This window comes from Zootoca vivipara, chromosome 2 (genome assembly GCF_965207765.1).
Source record: "Zootoca vivipara chromosome 2, rZooViv2.hap1.1, whole genome shotgun sequence".
Lineage (NCBI taxonomy): Eukaryota > Metazoa > Chordata > Lepidosauria > Squamata > Lacertidae > Zootoca > Zootoca vivipara.
The window spans coordinates 90,016,682-90,036,713 of NC_142584.1; the positions used below are offsets into that span (position 1 = coordinate 90,016,682).

At 39.9% G+C, this 20,032-nt stretch overlaps 1 protein-coding gene and 1 long non-coding RNA gene across 2 annotated transcripts in view; one reads left to right on the forward strand and one right to left on the reverse strand.

Annotated features, from left to right (window-relative positions):
• The first annotated feature begins 16 nt into the window (after positions 1 to 16).
• Positions 17 to 19,028, forward strand: LOC148686966 (uncharacterized). The gene is made up of 4 exons (XR_015948276.1): positions 17 to 269; positions 8,328 to 8,433; positions 14,322 to 14,381; positions 18,890 to 19,028. It is a non-coding gene; the product is annotated as an uncharacterized LOC148686966 (long non-coding RNA).
• The window catches only part of LOC118080810 (contactin-4), a 514,415-nt gene continuing 505,269 nt past the window's right edge, over positions 10,887 to 20,032 (reverse strand). The window contains exons 21-25 of the mRNA XM_035106605.3: positions 18,367 to 18,482; positions 16,976 to 17,162; positions 16,483 to 16,595; positions 15,082 to 15,250; positions 10,887 to 12,977 (exon numbers count right to left, since the gene is read on the reverse strand). Coding sequence (XP_034962496.2) covers positions 12,877 to 12,977; positions 15,082 to 15,250; positions 16,483 to 16,595; positions 16,976 to 17,162; positions 18,367 to 18,482 — 686 coding nt within the window. The 3' untranslated portion in view covers positions 10,887 to 12,876. The remainder of the gene's footprint in view (positions 12,978 to 15,081; positions 15,251 to 16,482; positions 16,596 to 16,975; positions 17,163 to 18,366; positions 18,483 to 20,032) is intronic.

Consider the following 20,032-nt stretch of genomic DNA (forward strand, 5'->3'; position numbering starts at 1 on the left):
AGGAGGAGGAGTAGGAGGAGTAAAAGGGTCCAGGCCGCGCTCCTCCTCCTCCTCCCCGGAGGCGGGTTGGCGGAGCCGCTCCTCCTTCAGCCCCGGCGCTCCGGGTTGGGTCGAGCTTCGAGGCGAGGTCTATCCGATAGGCGCGCGGGTTTTGGGGCTGCCTCAGTCCTCCTGCGAGGCTCTTCTGCGTTTTAACTCCCCACCCCGCTGGCGACGGCGTGGCTTTCTTGAAGGGCTTGTTTATAGTTATTTATCACTTCGCGCAAAAGGTTTGCGCCAGAAATTTGCTTGTTTATAGTTATTTATCACTTCGCGCAAAAGGTTTGCGCCAGAAATTTGCTTAGAAGGGTGTTGCTGCTGCTGCTGTTGTCGTCATTATTGTTTTGCATTTATTTATAACCCCACTTTTTCCTCCGACAGGGACGCAAGGCGGCTCTTGTGGATAGAATTAGGGTTGGGATATTTCAAAAAGTAAAGGACACCCGCCTTTTTTTTTAAGGAAACCACCAAAATTGTTGAGCATTTTTTGGCAACAAACCCAAAATTTTGGAGCTGCGTTTCTATCGCCGCTTCGTCAAACTTTCCCCCGGCACCATTTTTACACCCGAAAACAAGGGCGTGTCAGGAATTTTCCTGGCGTATGGCAAGCCTAATAAAACAAGAACAGGTCTAAACATGTAGGGCAATCATTAGAAAACAATTTAATCTGTATATATATCGGAGATTTACCAGAGCAAAAGCAGCATGGCACCAACTCCCTCAAAAAAGTCGGTTTCCAGAACTGCACTTTGCTTCATAATTTTCTAGAACGGCTGGAGTTGCTTTTTTCTTGTTTTAACGAAAGCTCAAAGAGTTTGGCATCCCCAAACGGGAGGCAATGAAGGCCTTCAAGGGCACCAAGTTGGCAACCTACATCCTAAACTACCATCCATTTGCTTTAATCCGGGAATAACAGAAATGGAAGATTGGTGGGAACTAAGGAACAAACCAAAAAGCTAGAATTCAACCATGGCAATGCATTATTTGCATGTAAAAAATAAATGCAGCCTTGTTTCAACTAAATTTTACTTGAATAGACCTATTGAAATGAATGAGCATGTTAGATATGCCTATGCTGAATAACAGTTGAATACCACCCACAGTATAAAAACACAATGCACTTGAGAGGAAACCACTATAAAGTTAGAAAGGTGGAAGGTTTCCCCCATTAAAGGAAATCTTATGTAAAATGTACAGATCTTTACATTAACAAAGAAAAAACCCATCAAAAGTAATTATCAATACTCTCATTGTACATAGAAACGTAAAACAGTACTGTAAATGTAAGGGGGGGGTATTTATTTAAATTTATAAAAGTTTCTATAGTGCCATGCCGTAAAATATCCATGTTAAAACACAATAGACCATTTAAAAAAAATAAAAACAGATGATCATTATGGTGACTGACTTAATCAATATAAGAATTAAACAGCTGCAGAGGTCTGTTGCACTTGCAAAACGTGTTTCCAAATTCTGTTTCCAGGTTTTTGCATGTTTTGCTATAACTATGCAGGACATAATTCTGGTATTTGTACAACCATTCCTTTAAAAAAACAACCGCCAAATCTCAGACAAGTGCAATCATACAAAATCTATAGCATTATGTAAAAAAAATTTTTTACATTTTCCAAATGTTCTGTAAGTTGTCTTAGACTTCATACTTCACACAATGCAAATCTTCAGAGAAGAACATCTAAATACCAAACCTTGCTGTGTACAGTTATTGGCAAGGAACATTACATAATGCTTTCTGAAATGCCTTGTAGAATGCTGTGGTGAAGCATGTCTGGTATGAAAACCTCACATACTAGTTGTACGTTGCTGGCATGACTAACCATTTTTTTCTGGCTCATAATATTCTATGTAGCAGGATGATGAGCCATTTTTACAATTGGAAGAAAGTCGAGGGTAATCTGTGATGCAGCATGAAGAGCTCTTGTGTACAGTACAGAGAAAAACCAAAGGTCTTGACAGGGTAATGTCAACCCCCTTAGAGCTGCCTGCAGGACCATTCTAGACTGTAGCCTGTATTTTGTCATGTAAAGCTTGAAAGCTGAAGATAAAATTATTCCTAAAAATTAGGCCCTCAAGTCAAATTCCAACTTTTAACAGCTTCACTAGACAAGAGAAAAAAAGTAGACTGAAATGGAAGTGAAATGAAATTACATTTTCTACTTCAGGACCTAAATATAGCCATCCACTTCTGTGAATCTTTTCAGGTGCTGCTCATTTCTCCAGCCTCATAAATTCACACACACAGCAGTCTTCTACATGCCTCAGTCAGTATTTCTCATGAAAAATAAGATACCATCAATTAAAACTTAAATAGATTATACAGTACAGTATACTTGTTTACATACTAGGTTACAGAAATTAATGGATAACTTATCTAGCACAACTACTTTCATGTACACATTTGCCCCTCTTTTTTGAGGTGTGTTCCTTAGTTTTCTATTAACAACAAACCTTCCTGCTTGTTGCTACCATTCATGTGGTTGTGGCTGCCTTCTCTTTGTTTGCTCAGTGCCTTGTGTGTTTTCATCTGTGCTGCTCGATCTGAGTAACAATGATCTCTTTGCTGATACATTCTTTGATGCGCCATGCTGATCATGGCGATTATGGTCTAGTTTTCTCCTGGTTTACCTTGCTCCTGACATAAATACAGAACTAACTTTTAAAAATAGGCTAGCACAGAATTTTCAGTTTTTGTTTTTTTAAAAAACTAAGCTTTTAGTCTCAGAAAGTTTCAAGTTGCTGTATAAAATGTATTTTTATGATGAGCATTCTCTTTTCTTTCTTTCACCTCATTATTGTATGTCCGCTTTTTGTCATAGGGTAATACTATCGCTGGCTGAAAAAAATCCTTCAGAAATCCACTGTTACAGCTGATTTTTTTTGGATGACTAGTCTGAGTTGCCATTAAATACAGCTCTCTAGCTCATCTCCTTCCTCGTTAATTCTTCATGTTGCTTACCAACTGTTCAAGTTGGCTTCCCCTCCCAGCAACTGTTGTTTATAATTCAGTTTTCCTATAGTTTCAGTTATCAGCTAGCCCAGTGATGCTATTCTCCTTGATTGATTTAGAGCATTTGCAAAGATCAAAATTTCATATCTATCACCAAAAACGTGTAGTTTTGTGCACACAGGCTTGATGGAGCTCTGAATGGAACAGAAAACTTGGCTCTCCAAAATGTGGACAGGTGTACACAATTTTCCTCTTTTCCAGGTTGGCTGCTGTCTTTGGGCTTGGGAATGTGGAGTATGACAGACCAAAGGTTAAAAAATGATGGTGCTAGCAATGAGGGACGGCTGATAACAAACCACACAATCAACCATATTGAATATTTGTTCCAAGAGGGCAACTTTTGCACTGTGTTTTCATGCAAAAAATAGTGACTGGCAATATTATGCTAGATGGCCTTATGGTTTGAGTCAGGATAAAGCAGCTTCCTATGTTCCATGGATTTTCTTTGGAAAGCCAGGGTGGTCCAGAGGATTGTGTTACAAATTGGAATTCGAAACATGAAAGCTGAATTAGAATTTACTAACTGTTGTCACTTCTCTGGTCTGCACAGCAAGACCAGGCCCTTCACAGTGTGTTTGCATTGTTACCCATGAAGTTATTGTCTCTCAGTCTTGGTTGCATATCTAGGAAATGAAAGTGAATGATTTATGTAATGTGTCTGATGTGGTTATGAATGGTAATTTGAATATGCTTTGTCTGTGAAAGAACTATGAAAGATAAGCAATATATTGAGTCAGTGTACAGTACAAAAATACCAGTTCCCCAAATATACACAATAAGATTATTATTATAAAAATATTTTTGAAATCTTGTATGCCTCATGGTCTTTTGGGTCTGGTGTCATGCACACGCCTGTCCTTTTTAGCTTTGGTGGTGTTTACTTCGCAAGATTCTCCCATTGAGGTGACTCTTACTGTAAAGGACACATGAATGACTTTTTAGGGGGATGGGTAAAGAGCAATGTAAAGAGTCATTTTTCCTTTCCAAAGAATCTTTGTCATGCTGAGTCTGTTTTCCCAACTATACAGGGTAAATTGTTTTGACCATGACCATTTGTCACATTTGGATGATCGTATCTTGGTTTACTAAACCAAAATATGAACACGCTTTGCTTCTTTCTTTCGATGAGTGAGTTAACAAACTAGGAAACCTTCCATTAGCCATAGTTTCCAGTTCCATCTGGACTAGGTTTCTGAAACCATTCTTTGTAGTTGTATTAATATCCTAACTTGTTCCAAAGCCATTCACTATAATGTCTTGGCTCAGATGAACCATTAAACTTTAATTACAGAACAATTGTAAGTCTGCCCTGTGACTTGGAGTGGCAGATGCCCTGCCACATGTAAAGCCCTTCTGGCGAGGATCTTGAACCACCTACCGGTATCACCATTGATAGCTCCACAATAGTCTGCACCTTTAGCAGGTGAAGCAGGAGCTTGTTTTGTGGTAGAATCACCAGTGGAGTCTGGTGGAATGAGACCTCTGTTGAATCAAAACCCCTATCAGCAGCTTAAAGCAAAATAAAAAAATTAAAAAGAGGCAGGCAGGGGAACGAAACTCCAGATGCTTATTATAAGCCCTATACATTTCCGGAATTTTATTTTTTTTAGCAAAGGCATGCTGATAAAAGCAACAAGAGAAACTGTAGTATCAGAATTACTGCTTTAAAAAGTGTCTTTGATAAAGGAATTGTTCTGAAATGGATCGGACTCATATTAAGCAATATTTTGTGTGTGTCCCCCCCAATTCCCCCTCTCTTGGTCTGATAGTAATAGAACCCCTGAAGGTTCATTCATATCTCAGGTTATTAAGCCAGCTTATAATTGTCTGAACAAGCTCATTACATCACATGGCCTTACCATTAAACTAACTAAACCTTTGTTTAGTTGGTGTCATAATCATCATTATTGGGTTACAGTCTGCCAATTAGTAGCCCTGAGTAATTTCCCCTTCATTTCAATAATGCAAATAATGCACATGGTTTATATTGTACATAGAACAAGTCTTCTGCTCCCAGAAGTGTTTTGCCAACAAAGTAAAAACAGTACATCCAAATATTACATTTTCCATAAAAGTCAATTATCTGAGCCTTTCTCCCTTCCTTTTGTTATCCTTTAGGATAGGCAAGAAAACAGGCCTTAGAGATTAGTGCTTAAATCTTTTTGGATTGTTTTTAATTAAAGTGAAAATCAGCTGTGGAAAATTAAACACAGCTGAGTCTTGACTAAAGGGAACAAGTGTTAGCAATGTAGCTACTAGAAGCAAAATAACCAAACCCAGATCCCTGAACTCTGAGGCTGTATTATAGTATTCTATGGAAGAACACTGGATTTGACTTTGCAGTCTTTCTGTTCTGAATTCAGGAGAAAAATGGCCTGGATACAAGTAAGTGGTTATAAATAAAAGTATTACATCTGAAAGGAAGGAGTGTGGTGCACACTTTCCTACAGTATGCCACCAATATCTTTGCTATTTGGATAGAACCACCGAGCTTATTTTGGTGTGCCTTGATGATATTGTTAAGGTTTAGTCAACCAAGCACTGCACTTGATTAATTTCTGTCAATACAGATGGTAATTACATATCGGTAGGAGAGTGTATGGTGAATTACATCTCAAATGATGTGGTGCAGCTTTAATATGTTTACCAGATTGCAACCCAAAATTTTGCATTATGATTCAACAGAGTGCAAGCGCACCTCATGCAACATTGCTTTTCCTTTCTCTCGTCCCCACTGCACACCCCAATAATGTGTTCCAGAGGGTTGAGTCACCCTCTGGAGACTGGAGCAGATGTTTAGGGCATGTGGGGGGTCTGGAGAGGGGAGAAACTGGAAGTCCCATTGCATAAGCAAAACTCCATTGCACACCATATCACCCATTTAAAAAAAAACAATTGTTGAAATAAATTAGTTAGCTACTATTTCTAACTCAGTTTTTGTTCTTTATGATTTGACAACCTTACTTTTTATGATTTCTCATGTGGTGGTCTTGGATTCTTGCATCTCAAGAATTTAGTCACTCCACCCTCTTCTTTCCCAGTGACTAAGGGATCATTCCTTTTACAACCATGAGTCACTTCTATGTAATATTTGTGTGTCTCTTTTTGTCATTTTGCCCTGAAGTTCAGGTAGTGAAACATAGTTGTGATTTTGACTGTCTGATTGACTTCACCTCCTTTATTTCATGAGCATTATTTGTCAGAGGATAATCTTAGATTTTATTATACAGATGGAAACATTAGGCAGAGCAACCCCAATGTGCTTATGTTATGCAGTATTCAGTACAAACAAATTGTTTCCTGCCCTTAACCCAGGTTGCTCAGGGCTCTGTGCATGAGATCCTTTTCTCATTCCTGCTTTTAATGTCATTCTTAATGAACCCCACTACTTAGAACCATTTTGATAATTGTGAAATGCACATTATATTTTTGTGACATTGAATCAAGGAGTGGGGACACCATTTGTTCCCAATTTATACTGTAAACTGTTGACTTTCAGTTACGGTACCTATAGTAGTTTAGGACTGACTCCAACTAAGTCCTTGGGCATTGCTCCCACCCCCACTTTCCTCACTCCCCTTGTACTATCCCCAAATCTGCCCTGGAGAGTTGGGGGAACACCCAGAACAGATTTTTGGGGGGAGGGGGAGAAGAGGGAGGGGGAGCTCCAGCTTTTGTATGAGTGGAGTGCAATGTCTTAGTTGGCTACAACCCTCATCTAGGATAGAATAGGTTTTGTAAAAAGATCTGAGGAATAAGATGTTGCTGTTGCTATTTTACTGTTGTGTAGTGACATTTTGTATTCCGACACTGCTATGATCATTAGCATATGACTTGGCTGGCCAAAACCCTTATTTCTTGCGAACTTCAGTGATGTATGAATCTAGCCCTTGATAGATGCATGGGCCAACATGGTTTCCCTTATGTCTCCCTATGAAATATCCCATCCCCTTTGTAGCTATGATTATGAAAACCAAGTTTGTAGCAAAGCAGCAGCTTCTTAAGAGTACAATTTGGGTACAACCGAAGGATAGTTCTACTTTGAGCTGCCTTTTTATCTGAAGAATAAAACAAATATCTTTTGGTTTGTTCTCTAGAACCACATGAGTTTCAGAGGGCCCTGCATCAGTGAATAAAGTAAAGAAATCAAAAGCAATGCTAAGACCCTGGGAGTTAGTTTGAGGAGCTCTGCTTTACTGCCTTGGAACATTCTTCAGTCTGTTATTAAATATGGATGCAGTGCAACGTTGAAACTGATCTCAAAATGACAAAGGAATCCAACATTGCTTAAAATATTGCAATGGTTTCGTAACAAACCTAGCTAAGTTCTATCAAGGAAGTTTTAGAGGTTGTGAATGTTAAAAGACATATTACTGTCATATACTGCAGCAGTATCCTTTGACCTAAAGATAAGCAAAATGTCACAAAGCTTTTTTCTTCATAATAATGCATTCCTACAAGCAAATCACTGAGGCTGTTCCAATGAAACTGGGAGGAGATGACGAACCAAGAAAATTAAGTACTCCCCCCCCCCCACAAAAAAATGTGTAAATTACTTATGAAATGTACTGCCAGAAGACTGTGGTGATGCTCACAATTTGTATAGTTGTGTTTTGTTTTGGTTTTTTAAAAATGATTATGGTTCCATGATATAAGATTCTAAAGACCACAATTTAGCACAAAAATTGGCATGCTGAAGCCCATTGAGTTTGATCCTAGCCTTAAGCCTCCAGTTTCCATTAGAAACAAAGAATTGCCAAAAAGTCCAAAAGAATAAAGCCTTGGTCAATCAGACCAAACATCCTCCTATTTTAGCATTCTGCTTTACATGGTGGTTAATCTGATACCACCAGGAAATCCACAAATGACGCTTGATGGCATTCTCTGCCCTCTGCATGTTTGCTTCTGAGCACCATACTGCTTCAGAAATCTGGATGTCCCATAAAGCTGTCTTGACTAAAATGTAAAATTTCGTCCCTTAATTTGCCATTAAAGCCACTGTGACCTTTCAAATCATTTGTCATGTCAAATATTCCATAAGAAGTAATATCAGTGAAGGTTCCCCTTGTTACAGCAGAGATGGCAAATCACAGAATGAAGAAGAGCCATAGCCCTGTTTCTGGTTATCAGGAAACTTTTTTTCTTTTAATGAACTATATCCTTTCGTTATTTAGTTGTTATTTATGAATGAAAATGTTTTTATATCACCCTTCATCCGCCTTGGATTCAAGGTCGCTTATTAATATATAAAATTTACTATTAGCAGATTAAAATGCCTGGATAAGCAAGGGACTTTTTGCCTGCTGCCAAGAAGATTACATTATGGCACGGATGTTTCACAAGAAAAGGAACTTCCACAAATGACCACAGTAAGTATAAAAAACCCAACACATGTATCACAAGGTACTGAAATTATTCCTTGCCAAGGGCTTTGAGTCTCTGCTACTGCAGCAAAACCCAAGTAATTGATGGCCAGTTTTGCTGGTTTTTGAGAAAACTCATGGATACTGCTTTTACGCCCTTGACCTGTATAATTTAAGTTTTGTTTTCTTGTTTGAGACATGAGCTATTGCTTGGATTCCACTTCCTATAATCCATAGCTTCCACTGTGATGCGAATGACCTTAACCTCTTCATTTTAGGATTTGTGCTGCTACTTTTAACATCTGGCAGCAATAAAATTCTTTCCTACGCCGTTCTTTTAGTGATGATGATGTTGATGATGATAGTAATAATAATTTATTATTTGTACCCTGCTTATCTGGCTGGGTTGTCCCAGCCACTCTGAGCGGCTTCCAGCATAATGATAGTGCAGGCACCCCCCCAAACTTCGGCCCTCCAGATGTTTGGACTACAATTCTCATCTTCCCCGACCACTGGTCCAGTTAGCTAGGGATCATGGGAGTTGTAGGCCAAAACATCTGGAGGGCCGCAATTTGGGGATGCCTGTGATAGTGTTTCTGTAGTAACTGCAGGTGGTGTGCAGATCTACTATTCCAGAGCCACAATTAGATGCATTCAAGGTGGCACTAAAATAGAAGATAGGAGGGGATACATTATAATCCTTTCCTTCCTTCCTTCCTTCCTTCCTTCCTTCCTTCCTTCCTTCCTTCCTTCCTTCCTACCTACCTACCTACCTACCTACCTACCTACCTACCTACCATGAAGAGAGCCTTTATATAAAACAGACTGTTTTTTTTAGAATCCATGTTGCAGCTGCATACCTATAATAGTGTGTGAGTTTGTATTAGTCTCCTGCTAGCCACGTCCCAGACCCAAAGCCCTATTTTTGATGAAATGTACACACACAGAACTTATCACATAGAAGGGCCACCTGTATCCCTTTGTTGTCACAGTTCACTGCTTCATTGAAATGAATGGGAAACAGAACAGAGAAATGGTTTAGGGCTTACGCTTCTGGTCTTGAGTCTCTACAACTTGTTTTCAGATATCTGTTACTGGACAGTGGCTAGGCTTTATACCCTTTAATGCCCTTCTAGAGCAAATTCAAAAGGCTAGCTTCATTTTTGCACCTTAAATATAGTTGCAAGGGAGGGAAAATGAAGTAATAAATATGCAGTTGATCCACTTGCAGCGTAAGCCTCTGCTTGTCTACTCAAGAGTCAGTCTGACTTCAATGGGTCTTGCTCCCAGATAAGTATAGAATCGCAGCCTTGATGTGTCACCAGATAAATTGATGAGCCAACCCAATAAATGGTGCATCTTGGCTAGTGAGGTGCTGAAGTTTGAAACAGGCAGTATTCGAAGTCCAGCTGTCCGCGGTTTCAGCCTTTGCTTCTTGGCACCTTGCTGTGAACTTCTGTAGCTCTGTCTTATCATTCCCAAACTTACTGATGAGGAAAGCTAGTAGTGAGTCTCTGTTAGGCTCCTGGATATTGCTACAAGCACACATACAGTTTCGAAGGATATCAGGACTACTTGGAAATATGGTTCCTGTGGTTTCCAACATCTCCAGAAAGGGCACAGTGAGGGGTCACTGGTATCCTTAAAGACACCAGGAACCATGGAAGTACATTTCCAAAGGTTCTTATGGTCTTGAGTGCCATCCATCGTCAAGTTTGGAAATGAGGAAAGCATGTGTGTCTTTTGGGGCTTTCTGTGAGGATCTCATTGCAGGGTTTGAAGGCAGCAAGCAATCCCAATTACAACATCGGCATGGGCTCTTAATTAGAAATAAACATTTGTTTTAAAATTATTTTTAAACAATTTTTAATGGTGCCCATTCCATGTTGAGTTTTTGGAAATCTGCCCACCACTGATCCTGTGTGTTTCCACAAAACAAACATTTGAGATTAAGAGTGTCATGGAGCATTTTTTTTTAACAAAGAACCACCACAAATGCAGGAAAAATGCCTATAAACACAGAAATATTTACAAATAACAGAATATTTATTACCAATAACTATAAAAAAGATTACATCTGCTAGATCACTGATAAATATCATTTACACTGGGGAGAAAAACTACAAGGCTTTTTTTCTTTCATTTTCTTTCTTTTGTGGGTTTTTTTGTTTTGTTTTTGTTTTTACATAGAAGTAACCATATCAAACTAAGAAAGGAACACAGCTTGAAATACTGACAATATTTCTCTGGTTAACACCCCTGACTTACACAAGTGGAATCCTGATTATGAGTTACTTAATAAATATATTTTGAAAGTAGTTTAAAAGTTAGCTTGTATTGTTCTGGAAGCAAAACAGAGAAGTTACAGGCAAATTTAAATTATCAGGAACAACAAATTATAAACCTCTGCAGTGCATTTTTTTTAAAAAAAATTGGGGAAAGAATGAACAGAATATTATTATTGTTCCATCTGAGCATATGTACAAAATTTTACCCCAGTAATAAATAAATCTTTCGTATTAATATATTTTTTCTTTTAAAATTCTGGGCATGGGCCATATACCTTCCCAGACAATGGTGAACACATAGAGTGGAGCGTGGATGGAGCTCTGCATGTGCAAGCTTGTGCAGAAGTTCAAATGTTCATTGAGAACCGGTATGCACACCCAAGTCAGTGGAGATAGTGCTCAACCCAAGCTTTAATGAAAATGAATGACAGCTTCATGAGAAAATGTCATGATGGACTGCAGTCACTGTCACATTTGAACAGGATTTTATCAACATGCTAGGTATGTATAAAGAGCTTGTCAAGAAAATTAAAGCTAGGTCTTCAGAACACTCTTCAGGTGTTGGGTTCTGTTCACTTGTGCTAGCAAAAAGGCAAGAGGGTATGATATCTTAAAATAAAGGAGCTATTTGGAAGTGCATAGAGACAGCCAGACATACATATATATATATATATTTTAATGGAAAAAAAGCCTTTTTAGGGAAGTATTCACTAGAACGGTATTTATTAGATTTAGCTTATGACCTATACTCAAACAAAAATCGTATAAACAGAGATAATTTTGTAATTCAGTTTATGAAACCAAACTATAGAGAATTACAGTTAAACATGTACCTGTCAAAAGAAATATATGTTCCAACACAAAAACCAGCATAATTATGTTTCATTTAAAGTATCACAGACGCACAGACTTCCTTATTAAAATGGTGCAAATCCAGAATTACATAAATTGCTCAAAGGGTGGAATTTCAAGATTTTCACCGCATTCAGCATCTTGTCCTTTGCTATAGCAACGTCTGGTCTACATTACTATAGGAGTGCTCACGACTAAATGGAACGAATGTCAATTTAATATTTATTAAATTTCTAGAGAAAACTTAAGTACATTCAAATGAAAATCTTTGCTATGCATCATTAAAATATTAGCTAGCTGATACTATGCAGTTGACTTACACAAACCTGAAAGCAAATGCATTGAAAGTTATTTTAGATTTGTCTTTTTTGTAATTTGATCCAAGAATGAACACCTTACATGTCATTTAAACAAAAAAAGAAAAACACTCTAGCTGCTTTAAATAGCAGCGTGATCCATCCTCCTCCTCTGCACATATTGGGGGAAAGGATCTTGAAAAAGTATTCCAGTGAACCTTCCTCTTGCATCTCCCAATCCTCCAGCTGGCTGTACTGCTGGCACCAGACATGTATATCCTGTCCTTCTTGTATAGTTATCTAGCAGCCCACTCCATCCCTTCCTTGTGGAAGTCGTCTGGGCATCAGGGGCTAGCAATGGCCAATAGATAAGGCCCAGTGCCCACAAGCGCTGCAGTAGCAGCAGCAAACCTGACTTGAGGCCATCAGGGAGAGGGGAGGGAAGACTTCATATAACGCCGTTGGGGTCCTACCTGTGTACAGATAAGCCCAGGTACCTTGAAGAATGGATTGAGGTCAAAAGAGCTTTGCCAGTGCACTCTTGTAAAACTATACAATCAATTTGAAACCAGTATACTGAGAACTTTCGACCTGGCTATAAAACATTCCAAAACAATGTATTTTTGCAACAGTAAATGCCATCAATAGCATTTCATAGCAGAGGGGGAAAGAAATTAATATCTACATCATATGTTAACTTTAAAAAAGTCTATAAAACACTAAATATATAATAAAAAATATGCATATAAGGACATATGTAAACTGCTTTGGTAACATCGTATTACAGATGTTTTCAGTGCATTGCAGAGTTTCCAAAGAAACTTCAGACAAAGCTATATTTGCTTTGAGGAAGTACTGTATAATGCCATTCCTAGAGAAGCATAAAACATTTTTTTTTCCAGTAGTAAGATGTACTCGAACAACAATATTACTTAGTACTGGGTGTCTTCAAAACAACTAGCTAAATGTTGCTTAGTTATATTATAAACAGGAAGTCCTTTAGATATTTTTTGTCATAAACTTGATCTAGCTGTGAGGGAAATCATTATTGTGCTGATGGCTGACAACGTACAAGCATTTGAAGTAGAGGCGCCCGACCCTCTCGCATAGGCATCTAGGAGAAGAAGAAAAAAGAAATCACGAGGTTTGATATCTTGCAGCTTCACATACCTGAACAAGTGACGTAACTCGCCTCACTTTTATGGTGCTCCTGCATTCAGTAACATGAAAGAATTACTTTGGCACTGATTCATATGGAAAGCTTTTATATTGACAGAAATGCTAAGTAGCAGGAAGGAAAAACAGGGTTTGGGGCTGTGGTGCAGAGTTTCAATGTGCATGCAAAAGTTCTGCATAAAAGTATTCCCAGTTCCACTGTAATGCGGTGGCAGCTCCACATGCACAGAAGTGTTTTGACAGGCGTTTCTTGCATTTATATCCTACTTTCCCTCCAAAGAGCTCAAGGTGGTTTACGTGTTTTCCCCCTATCTCACAGCCACCTTACGTGGTGCATATGCTGAGAGACTATAACTAGTCCAAGGTAGAGATGGGAAGGTCTGGGAAAAAACTGGAAAACGGTGGGAGCTGTTGTTTTTTCTGCTCCCCCAGGCCTTCCCATGTCTGTCCCCCCCCCCAAAAAAAAATTCACCCCCCCAGGCCTTCCCATCTCTAGTCCAAGGTCACACTCAGTGAGGTTCATGGCCATGTAAGAATTTGTACCCAGGTCTTCATAATACATTTGCTGGCATTTTAAGGTGTCACAAGTATTTCTGGTAACAATGAAAATACAGTGGTACCTCATGTTGTGTACGGGATCCATTCCGGAGCCCCGTACGCAATGTGAGGAGTACGCAACATGAAGTGCCGCATGTGCGCGGTGTGATTCGGTGCTTCTGCGCATGACGTCATTCGTCGTGTCTGTGCATGCACGAACCACTGAACCCGGAAGTCACCCGTTCCGCTACTTCCGGTTTCGGCGCGTACATATCCTGTGCCGTACGCAACCCGCAGCATTCATAACAAGAGGTATGACTGTAAAATATTGTTCTGTGAATGGGGAAATGCTAGTGTACAAGGGAGCCCCATATAAACCTGTTGTGCTCTGTGTTGTGGGTAGTAGAGCTAATGACTAAAGCAAGCCTATTCTTTTGCTCCTGACTTAGTACTTGTTATGTGCCTGCAGGAAAACTACTGCAATGCCATAATTAACCTTTACTCCACTTTTGCAGGGACAATTTACTGTCATTTTAGGTGCACAGAGGGATAAATTCTAGTGCTTTGTTTGGTCACACAACTGAAAATGCCTATATGAAAAGAATCTCCCATTATGATTGAAAACCATTAAGCAGAAAAGGAGGGCTTTTTATTTTCTTTTGCAAGACTTTATTCAAAGTAAACAGTTACAAAACTGAGAAAGGCACCTTCTGTTCTAACCACAGAAAATTTCATTCATTGCCAGGGCCAGCCCGAGACATTTTGGCACCTGAGGTGAACCACAAAATGTCATCCTCCCTACTGAGTAAGTAAAGATCTACATCAGGAACAAGCGGGGCTGGGGAGCATCAGTTAGAAGATCCAGCCTCGCAAGTAATGTGTGTCAGTAGGCAATGCATTCCTTGGGGGCTGGATCTGCTGCCTGAGGCGGTTCCTCCAGGAAGCCACGCTTTCTCTTGCTCGCCCCACGCGCTGCGCTCGCCCTCGGGCCGGGCCGGGATTGTCTGCCTGAGCGCCACCGCGGCGAGCGGGAGAAAGCACGCGGTGCTCACCCTTGGGCCGGCCCGGATCGGCCCCCTCAGCGCCGCCGCTGTGCGCTTCTTGCCGCTGCTCCGCGTGCTGTTGTATCGTGGGGGGGTGTGCTGCTTGCTTCTCAGCTGAGAAGTGGGAAGCACCCCGCCCCACAATACAGCAGCGCCGGAGCAGCGGGAAGTCCCCGAGCCAGCCGGCAGTCCCCCAGAGCCCATAGGAACGCATTGATTAAGTTTCAATGCATTCCTATGGGAAACCGCGACTCGCTAGACAAATTTTTCGTAGGGCGAATTGAGTCCTGGAACGAATTAAATTCGTCTAGCGAGGCACCACTGTACTTTCTTGGTACTATTTATTACATTTTAAAAGCACTCTGTAATAAAGTTATATGCACAGAGAAACAGATTCAGCCCTGGATCATTCATGGGAGACTCAAGTACCCTCACATGGCGAAGAACAAAAAGGGCTCTTACTTGATATCTTTGGAATTCGGATCTGCTCGCTGCTACTGCCATCTCCTCCATCACTGAATGGCTTTATTTCTATGATGTAATCTTCATCAAAAGGCAGCGAAAGCTCCACAGATGTTTTGTTAGTTTCTATAACAGATGTGCTGCTTTGTCTGTTCCATCTGTATAAAACCTAGACCGTATTTTTAGCCAAGGGGGAGAAAGAGAAAGAAAGAAAGAAGCAAGAGCCTTAGATTTTCTATAGAAGTTGCTTCTATTTCTAGGACTTATATTAATAACTAATCAAGTCTTATATTCCCTAGAGAAAATATATGCCTTGGCTTTTGGAAAGTCGTGTTGCTTCTTGTCATACACTTGAGCATTAGGATGCATTACTTTCATTCTCTCATTGGCTTTGTGAACTCAGAGCTGTTCATGTAGCTCTGCTTTCCTTGAGATCAAAGTACTCGGTAGAATTTCACCAGAATTTCATACTGGAGAGGCCTGATTCTCAGCTTTTCATTTCTGAACTGAATTTTTAAGCTGATCTGATAGCTCAGTCTTAGAGCAGCCACGAAAATAAGGATCTCGCTGTATAGAAACATACAGAAATAGAAAAAAATAGCCTTGGAGCAAGGCAAAATGTCTTATGATGTGCAAATGCTAATGCATCCCCGCCATGCTGAGAAGCTGCTGTTACACCAGTGACACAATGGCTTCAACAACTCAAGCTCCCCATGCAAGACCTTGCCTGTATCAGATGAGGGTGGAAAGGCAGCCAGGTAAGGAAACAGACTGAAATATTAAGCAGAATTCCATCCAAGTCAACAGGATGAACAACTCCCTTGCTACTGCAGCACGTAGTAATATCTCATGAGCCTAGGCAACAAAGCATTAAGCTCATGCTTTGTGGTTCTTTCTACAATCGAACGGTATATAAATTGTATGAAATGAAATGGGGGGGGGGGATGCTCCAAACAGGCATAAGGTATTGAGTAGGAGGAGGAAGCTAGGTAGTTTACATTGGTACAAGTGCTAGTGGTGTATTTTGTCCTGGAATTGGGCCACTGCATTTTGAATCATTTAAAACCTGTGCCTCTCAGAGACACTTGTCACTTCTTCATCAGTTTGGGAATGCTTTAATGCCATTGGAGTTGCAGGTGAAAAATAGTCTCAGTTTATTAGATTATCATCCTCATAGTATACACTGCATAGTATGCATATTTACTGCTATCACTGAAGTCTACAGAACATTATTAAAGTTGTTTAGATCACAGCCCATGTGAAGTTTATGTCAATTTCAGATCCTACTGAAAAAATTAAATTTTCACAGTTCATTCAGAAGTTAGTTAGTTCAATACTGTAGAGCGGTACTACTTAATGTCTTATAAAAATGGAAAATAAGTTTTGCTGCCTGTTACGTACTTTATATCCTTTCACCTCAGATTCATTATTCTGTGCTTTTACTTGATCCCAGTTCAGTATAATCTTAGAGTCCGATGAATTCCAAATGATGTTTCCAGGCGGTTGACTTGGTGCTAAATTCAAAGTGAAGGAGAGTGAATGTTATTAAGCAGCAAAGTTTTCCTTCCTCTTTCAGTATAGTTTATGAGATGCTCTTAGTGAACTCTTACATTTGCTTAGTTAAAGAGCTCCTGGAAAACGTGTATTCCAAGTCAGCAGCAGAGCTGACATAACAAAGTATTATGGATGAAAAAGAGAATCAGATGGGAATTCAGTGCACTGGTGACAAGTAGAGGAAGTCCTTACACTGAGCAGAAAAATATTTTTCTTTCTTGCCCAGCAAATAATGCAGTTTTCTGTGTCCCAGTTAATAAAATTAGGGATGCTGGAATATTACGGGCACTCAAAAATGTAGCACCATGTAGCAAAAGAAAGTGCCCCACCCCACACTCACGTGGCTTTTTAGTTGTCACGTTGACTACTGGACTGGAAGGTCCCATCCCTGCTGTGTTGTAAGCTTTGACAGCCAAGTGGTACAAAACATTGCCTTTCAAGCTGGTGACTTTTGCAAAGGTCTGATTGGTAGCTGTTCTGATTCTTCCAGCCTGCTCTTCCTTATCCCCATGCCTCCAGTATCTAACCTGCACAAATGAAACACATGCTTTCATATTTAAACTCCACACCTGAATAGCCACTTTACAATCTGAAGTAGTTTAGAACAACCCGGCAAACCCTCATACATTCCCGCCACAGAGTTTCTATCATGCAGTTTTCTATTCTATTCCATTCCATTCAATTCCGTGTTACGTTTCTTGGTTTCCCATTTAAATAGTAGACAAATCTCTCATTGAGCCAATCCTGCTTTGGGCCAATCAGATGCCATAGCTCAATTATTTAAGGTTCTGCCCAGATGGAGGGTTCTAATCTGCCACAATCACTTGGCATCTTGTGGCTGACATTGGTCCAAAGCTGCGTTGATCGAAGCTAGTGGTAAACTGAGGGCCTAGGATTTTTCCCCCTCTGGAACAGGATGCCACATTCCTGTTTTTTGAGAAATGACGTAAAGGCCTCGATCTCAATATGACCTTTAATATAGAAAAAAGAATTGACACGACTTCATTCTTGGAAGCGTTTATAGTATCTTTGTCTGGATTTTTGCTTTAGCAGCTCTCCACAAATCCTGCCATTGCCTCTGTCTCAATGAGGCTGCTCTGTTTCAAAATAACCCTTTCATGCATGAAACCAGCAGTCAGCATATCTGACCACTGCAGCAGTCTCTTTGATGGGCATGTTTATAGCCAATAATAATAATAATAATAATAATAATAATAATAATATTTGTATACTGCATTATACCCACAGGTCTTAACATTCCACTTAACTGCACTGATCGTAGGATGTTGTGTTCTTCACACGTCTGAAGGAGGGGTTCCCTAATAGGAGCCTTTCCCTATTTTTATTTCTAGTCCCATGATTTTAAATATTGTATTAAGGAAGAAAGACATCTAAAATATAATATGCACAATAAACTGGCATTTAGGCTTGCACTGTGGCTGCATGTTGTGTATTTCTTACTATATGGTGGAGCAAATAGCTGATAATTCAAGGAAAGTTGCAGAAACTAAGGCCTCCGCAAGGGCTCCCACCTTGCATTGCAATGCACTAAGACTTACAATCACATGTTATTACTGCTCATTGATACCAAGTGGATTAGCATATGGTTAAGTGCATTGTTATGGGGGGGGGAAAGAGATTTTCAGTTTAAACCAAATTCTTGGTGCACATAAGACCATTTCAGACAAAACAAGGATTGTTTCAGGCTAGTGATGTCCCTTACGTTCTTACCTCGTAGCCCTGTATCCTTCCTTTGCTCTGGGTTTCTGGGAGCAAGGTCCAAAATACTTGTACTTCTGAAGCAGAAAGGCTTTTGGCAAAGACATGGGTTGGAGCTCTGGTGGGTTCTAAAAAAAGAAACAGTTGTTAGATGTAGATTCACCTTTGTGGTCATAGCTATTCTTCATCCTACCTAACCAATGGATAAAGTCAGCTTTGACTCTCTGTGGATGCCTTAAGTCATGTCACTATATCTCACCCTCAGATATAAATTAGACATTACTACAGATGTTGGTCTGCCAACAAAACAACAGGTCCATGACTAGCACCAGAATTTCACTATTTTGCAGGAATGTATGTTTTTGATAGGTTGTAGAAATAATGTGGATTTGATAAAATAAATAAATAAGATAAAATAAAAAATAATGCAATGTAAAGTATGGAATAATTGTGTCACATAGCCTTCCCATAAACAAAGCAGAATGAATGGTCAACTAACAATGACGTTGTAATAACTGTGCAAATTCTTTGCCAGCAAGTTGGGGTTAATGCTCAAAAAACAGGACGTTGGAAGAATCCTCCATCTCTCTCTCCACCCTGCCCCCAGCAATACAAAGGGATACTCAGCATATGACATAATAATATCACCATGAAGAGATATTTCCTGTTCTCCAGAAGCAACAGCCAGTGAACCAGAATGTGATGACTATGTCTCGAGCACCTCTAGATTTGGGAAAGCATGCCTCGGTTTAAGAACGGTTTCGGTTTAAGAACGGCCTTCCGGAATGGATTAAGTTCATAAACTGAGGTACCACTGTATCCTCCAATTGGAAACTGCTCTGATTTATCTTAAGTGTTATCAATACATGGCACACTGAATAAGTTTAGGAAATAAATCATTTTATGAATTATTTGTTGCAGAATTGATATTCCACACAAAAGAAAGGGCCAAAGCTCAGTTGTAGAGCATGGCATTTACAGGTTTCATATATGCAAAGACCCAAATCCAATCACTGCTATCTCAAATTAAATGGCCTTGGGTTATAATGCTTAGTAAAGGCCTTTGCTTAAGATGCCGGAGAGCTGCTGCCAGACAGGTTTGAAAATGTGGAGCTTAACAGGCTTATGGTTGGATACTGTCATCAGTCGCTGGCACTCATAACTTCCACATTTGCTTGTGACAAAAGGCAGCAGAAGGACCATTGCTCTGAGGCTGAGAGCATCAACTTGTGAGCCTACCTGCTGCCACGCGAACGGCAAGCTGGAAGATCCAAGCTAGGCTCCAGAAGGCAAAGTCTCCCTATAAGGTCAACAATTTCTGCCTGCATTAGGGACCTTTCTAGGAAGGCTGGGTCGATTCTGAGCAGCTTGTTGCTATGCAAGCTGGTCATTATAAAAACTTTATACAGTAGCATCAAGAATTAAGCCCGAGTTTGCTCATTTCCCTCTTCTCTTTAATGTCATGCATTTCCCCTCTCCTTTTATGTCATGTATTTTTAGACTGTAAACCTCGTGGCAGGGTATGTTGTGTTTATATATCCCTAAACCATTTTGTAATCCTTTCCAGCTGAAGAGCTGGGTATAAATTCTTGAACGGACGAATGAATAAATAAAATTGCACAGTGCCATTAAACATCAAAATTAGAAATTAAGTTTGCAAAACGTTTAGACATAAATG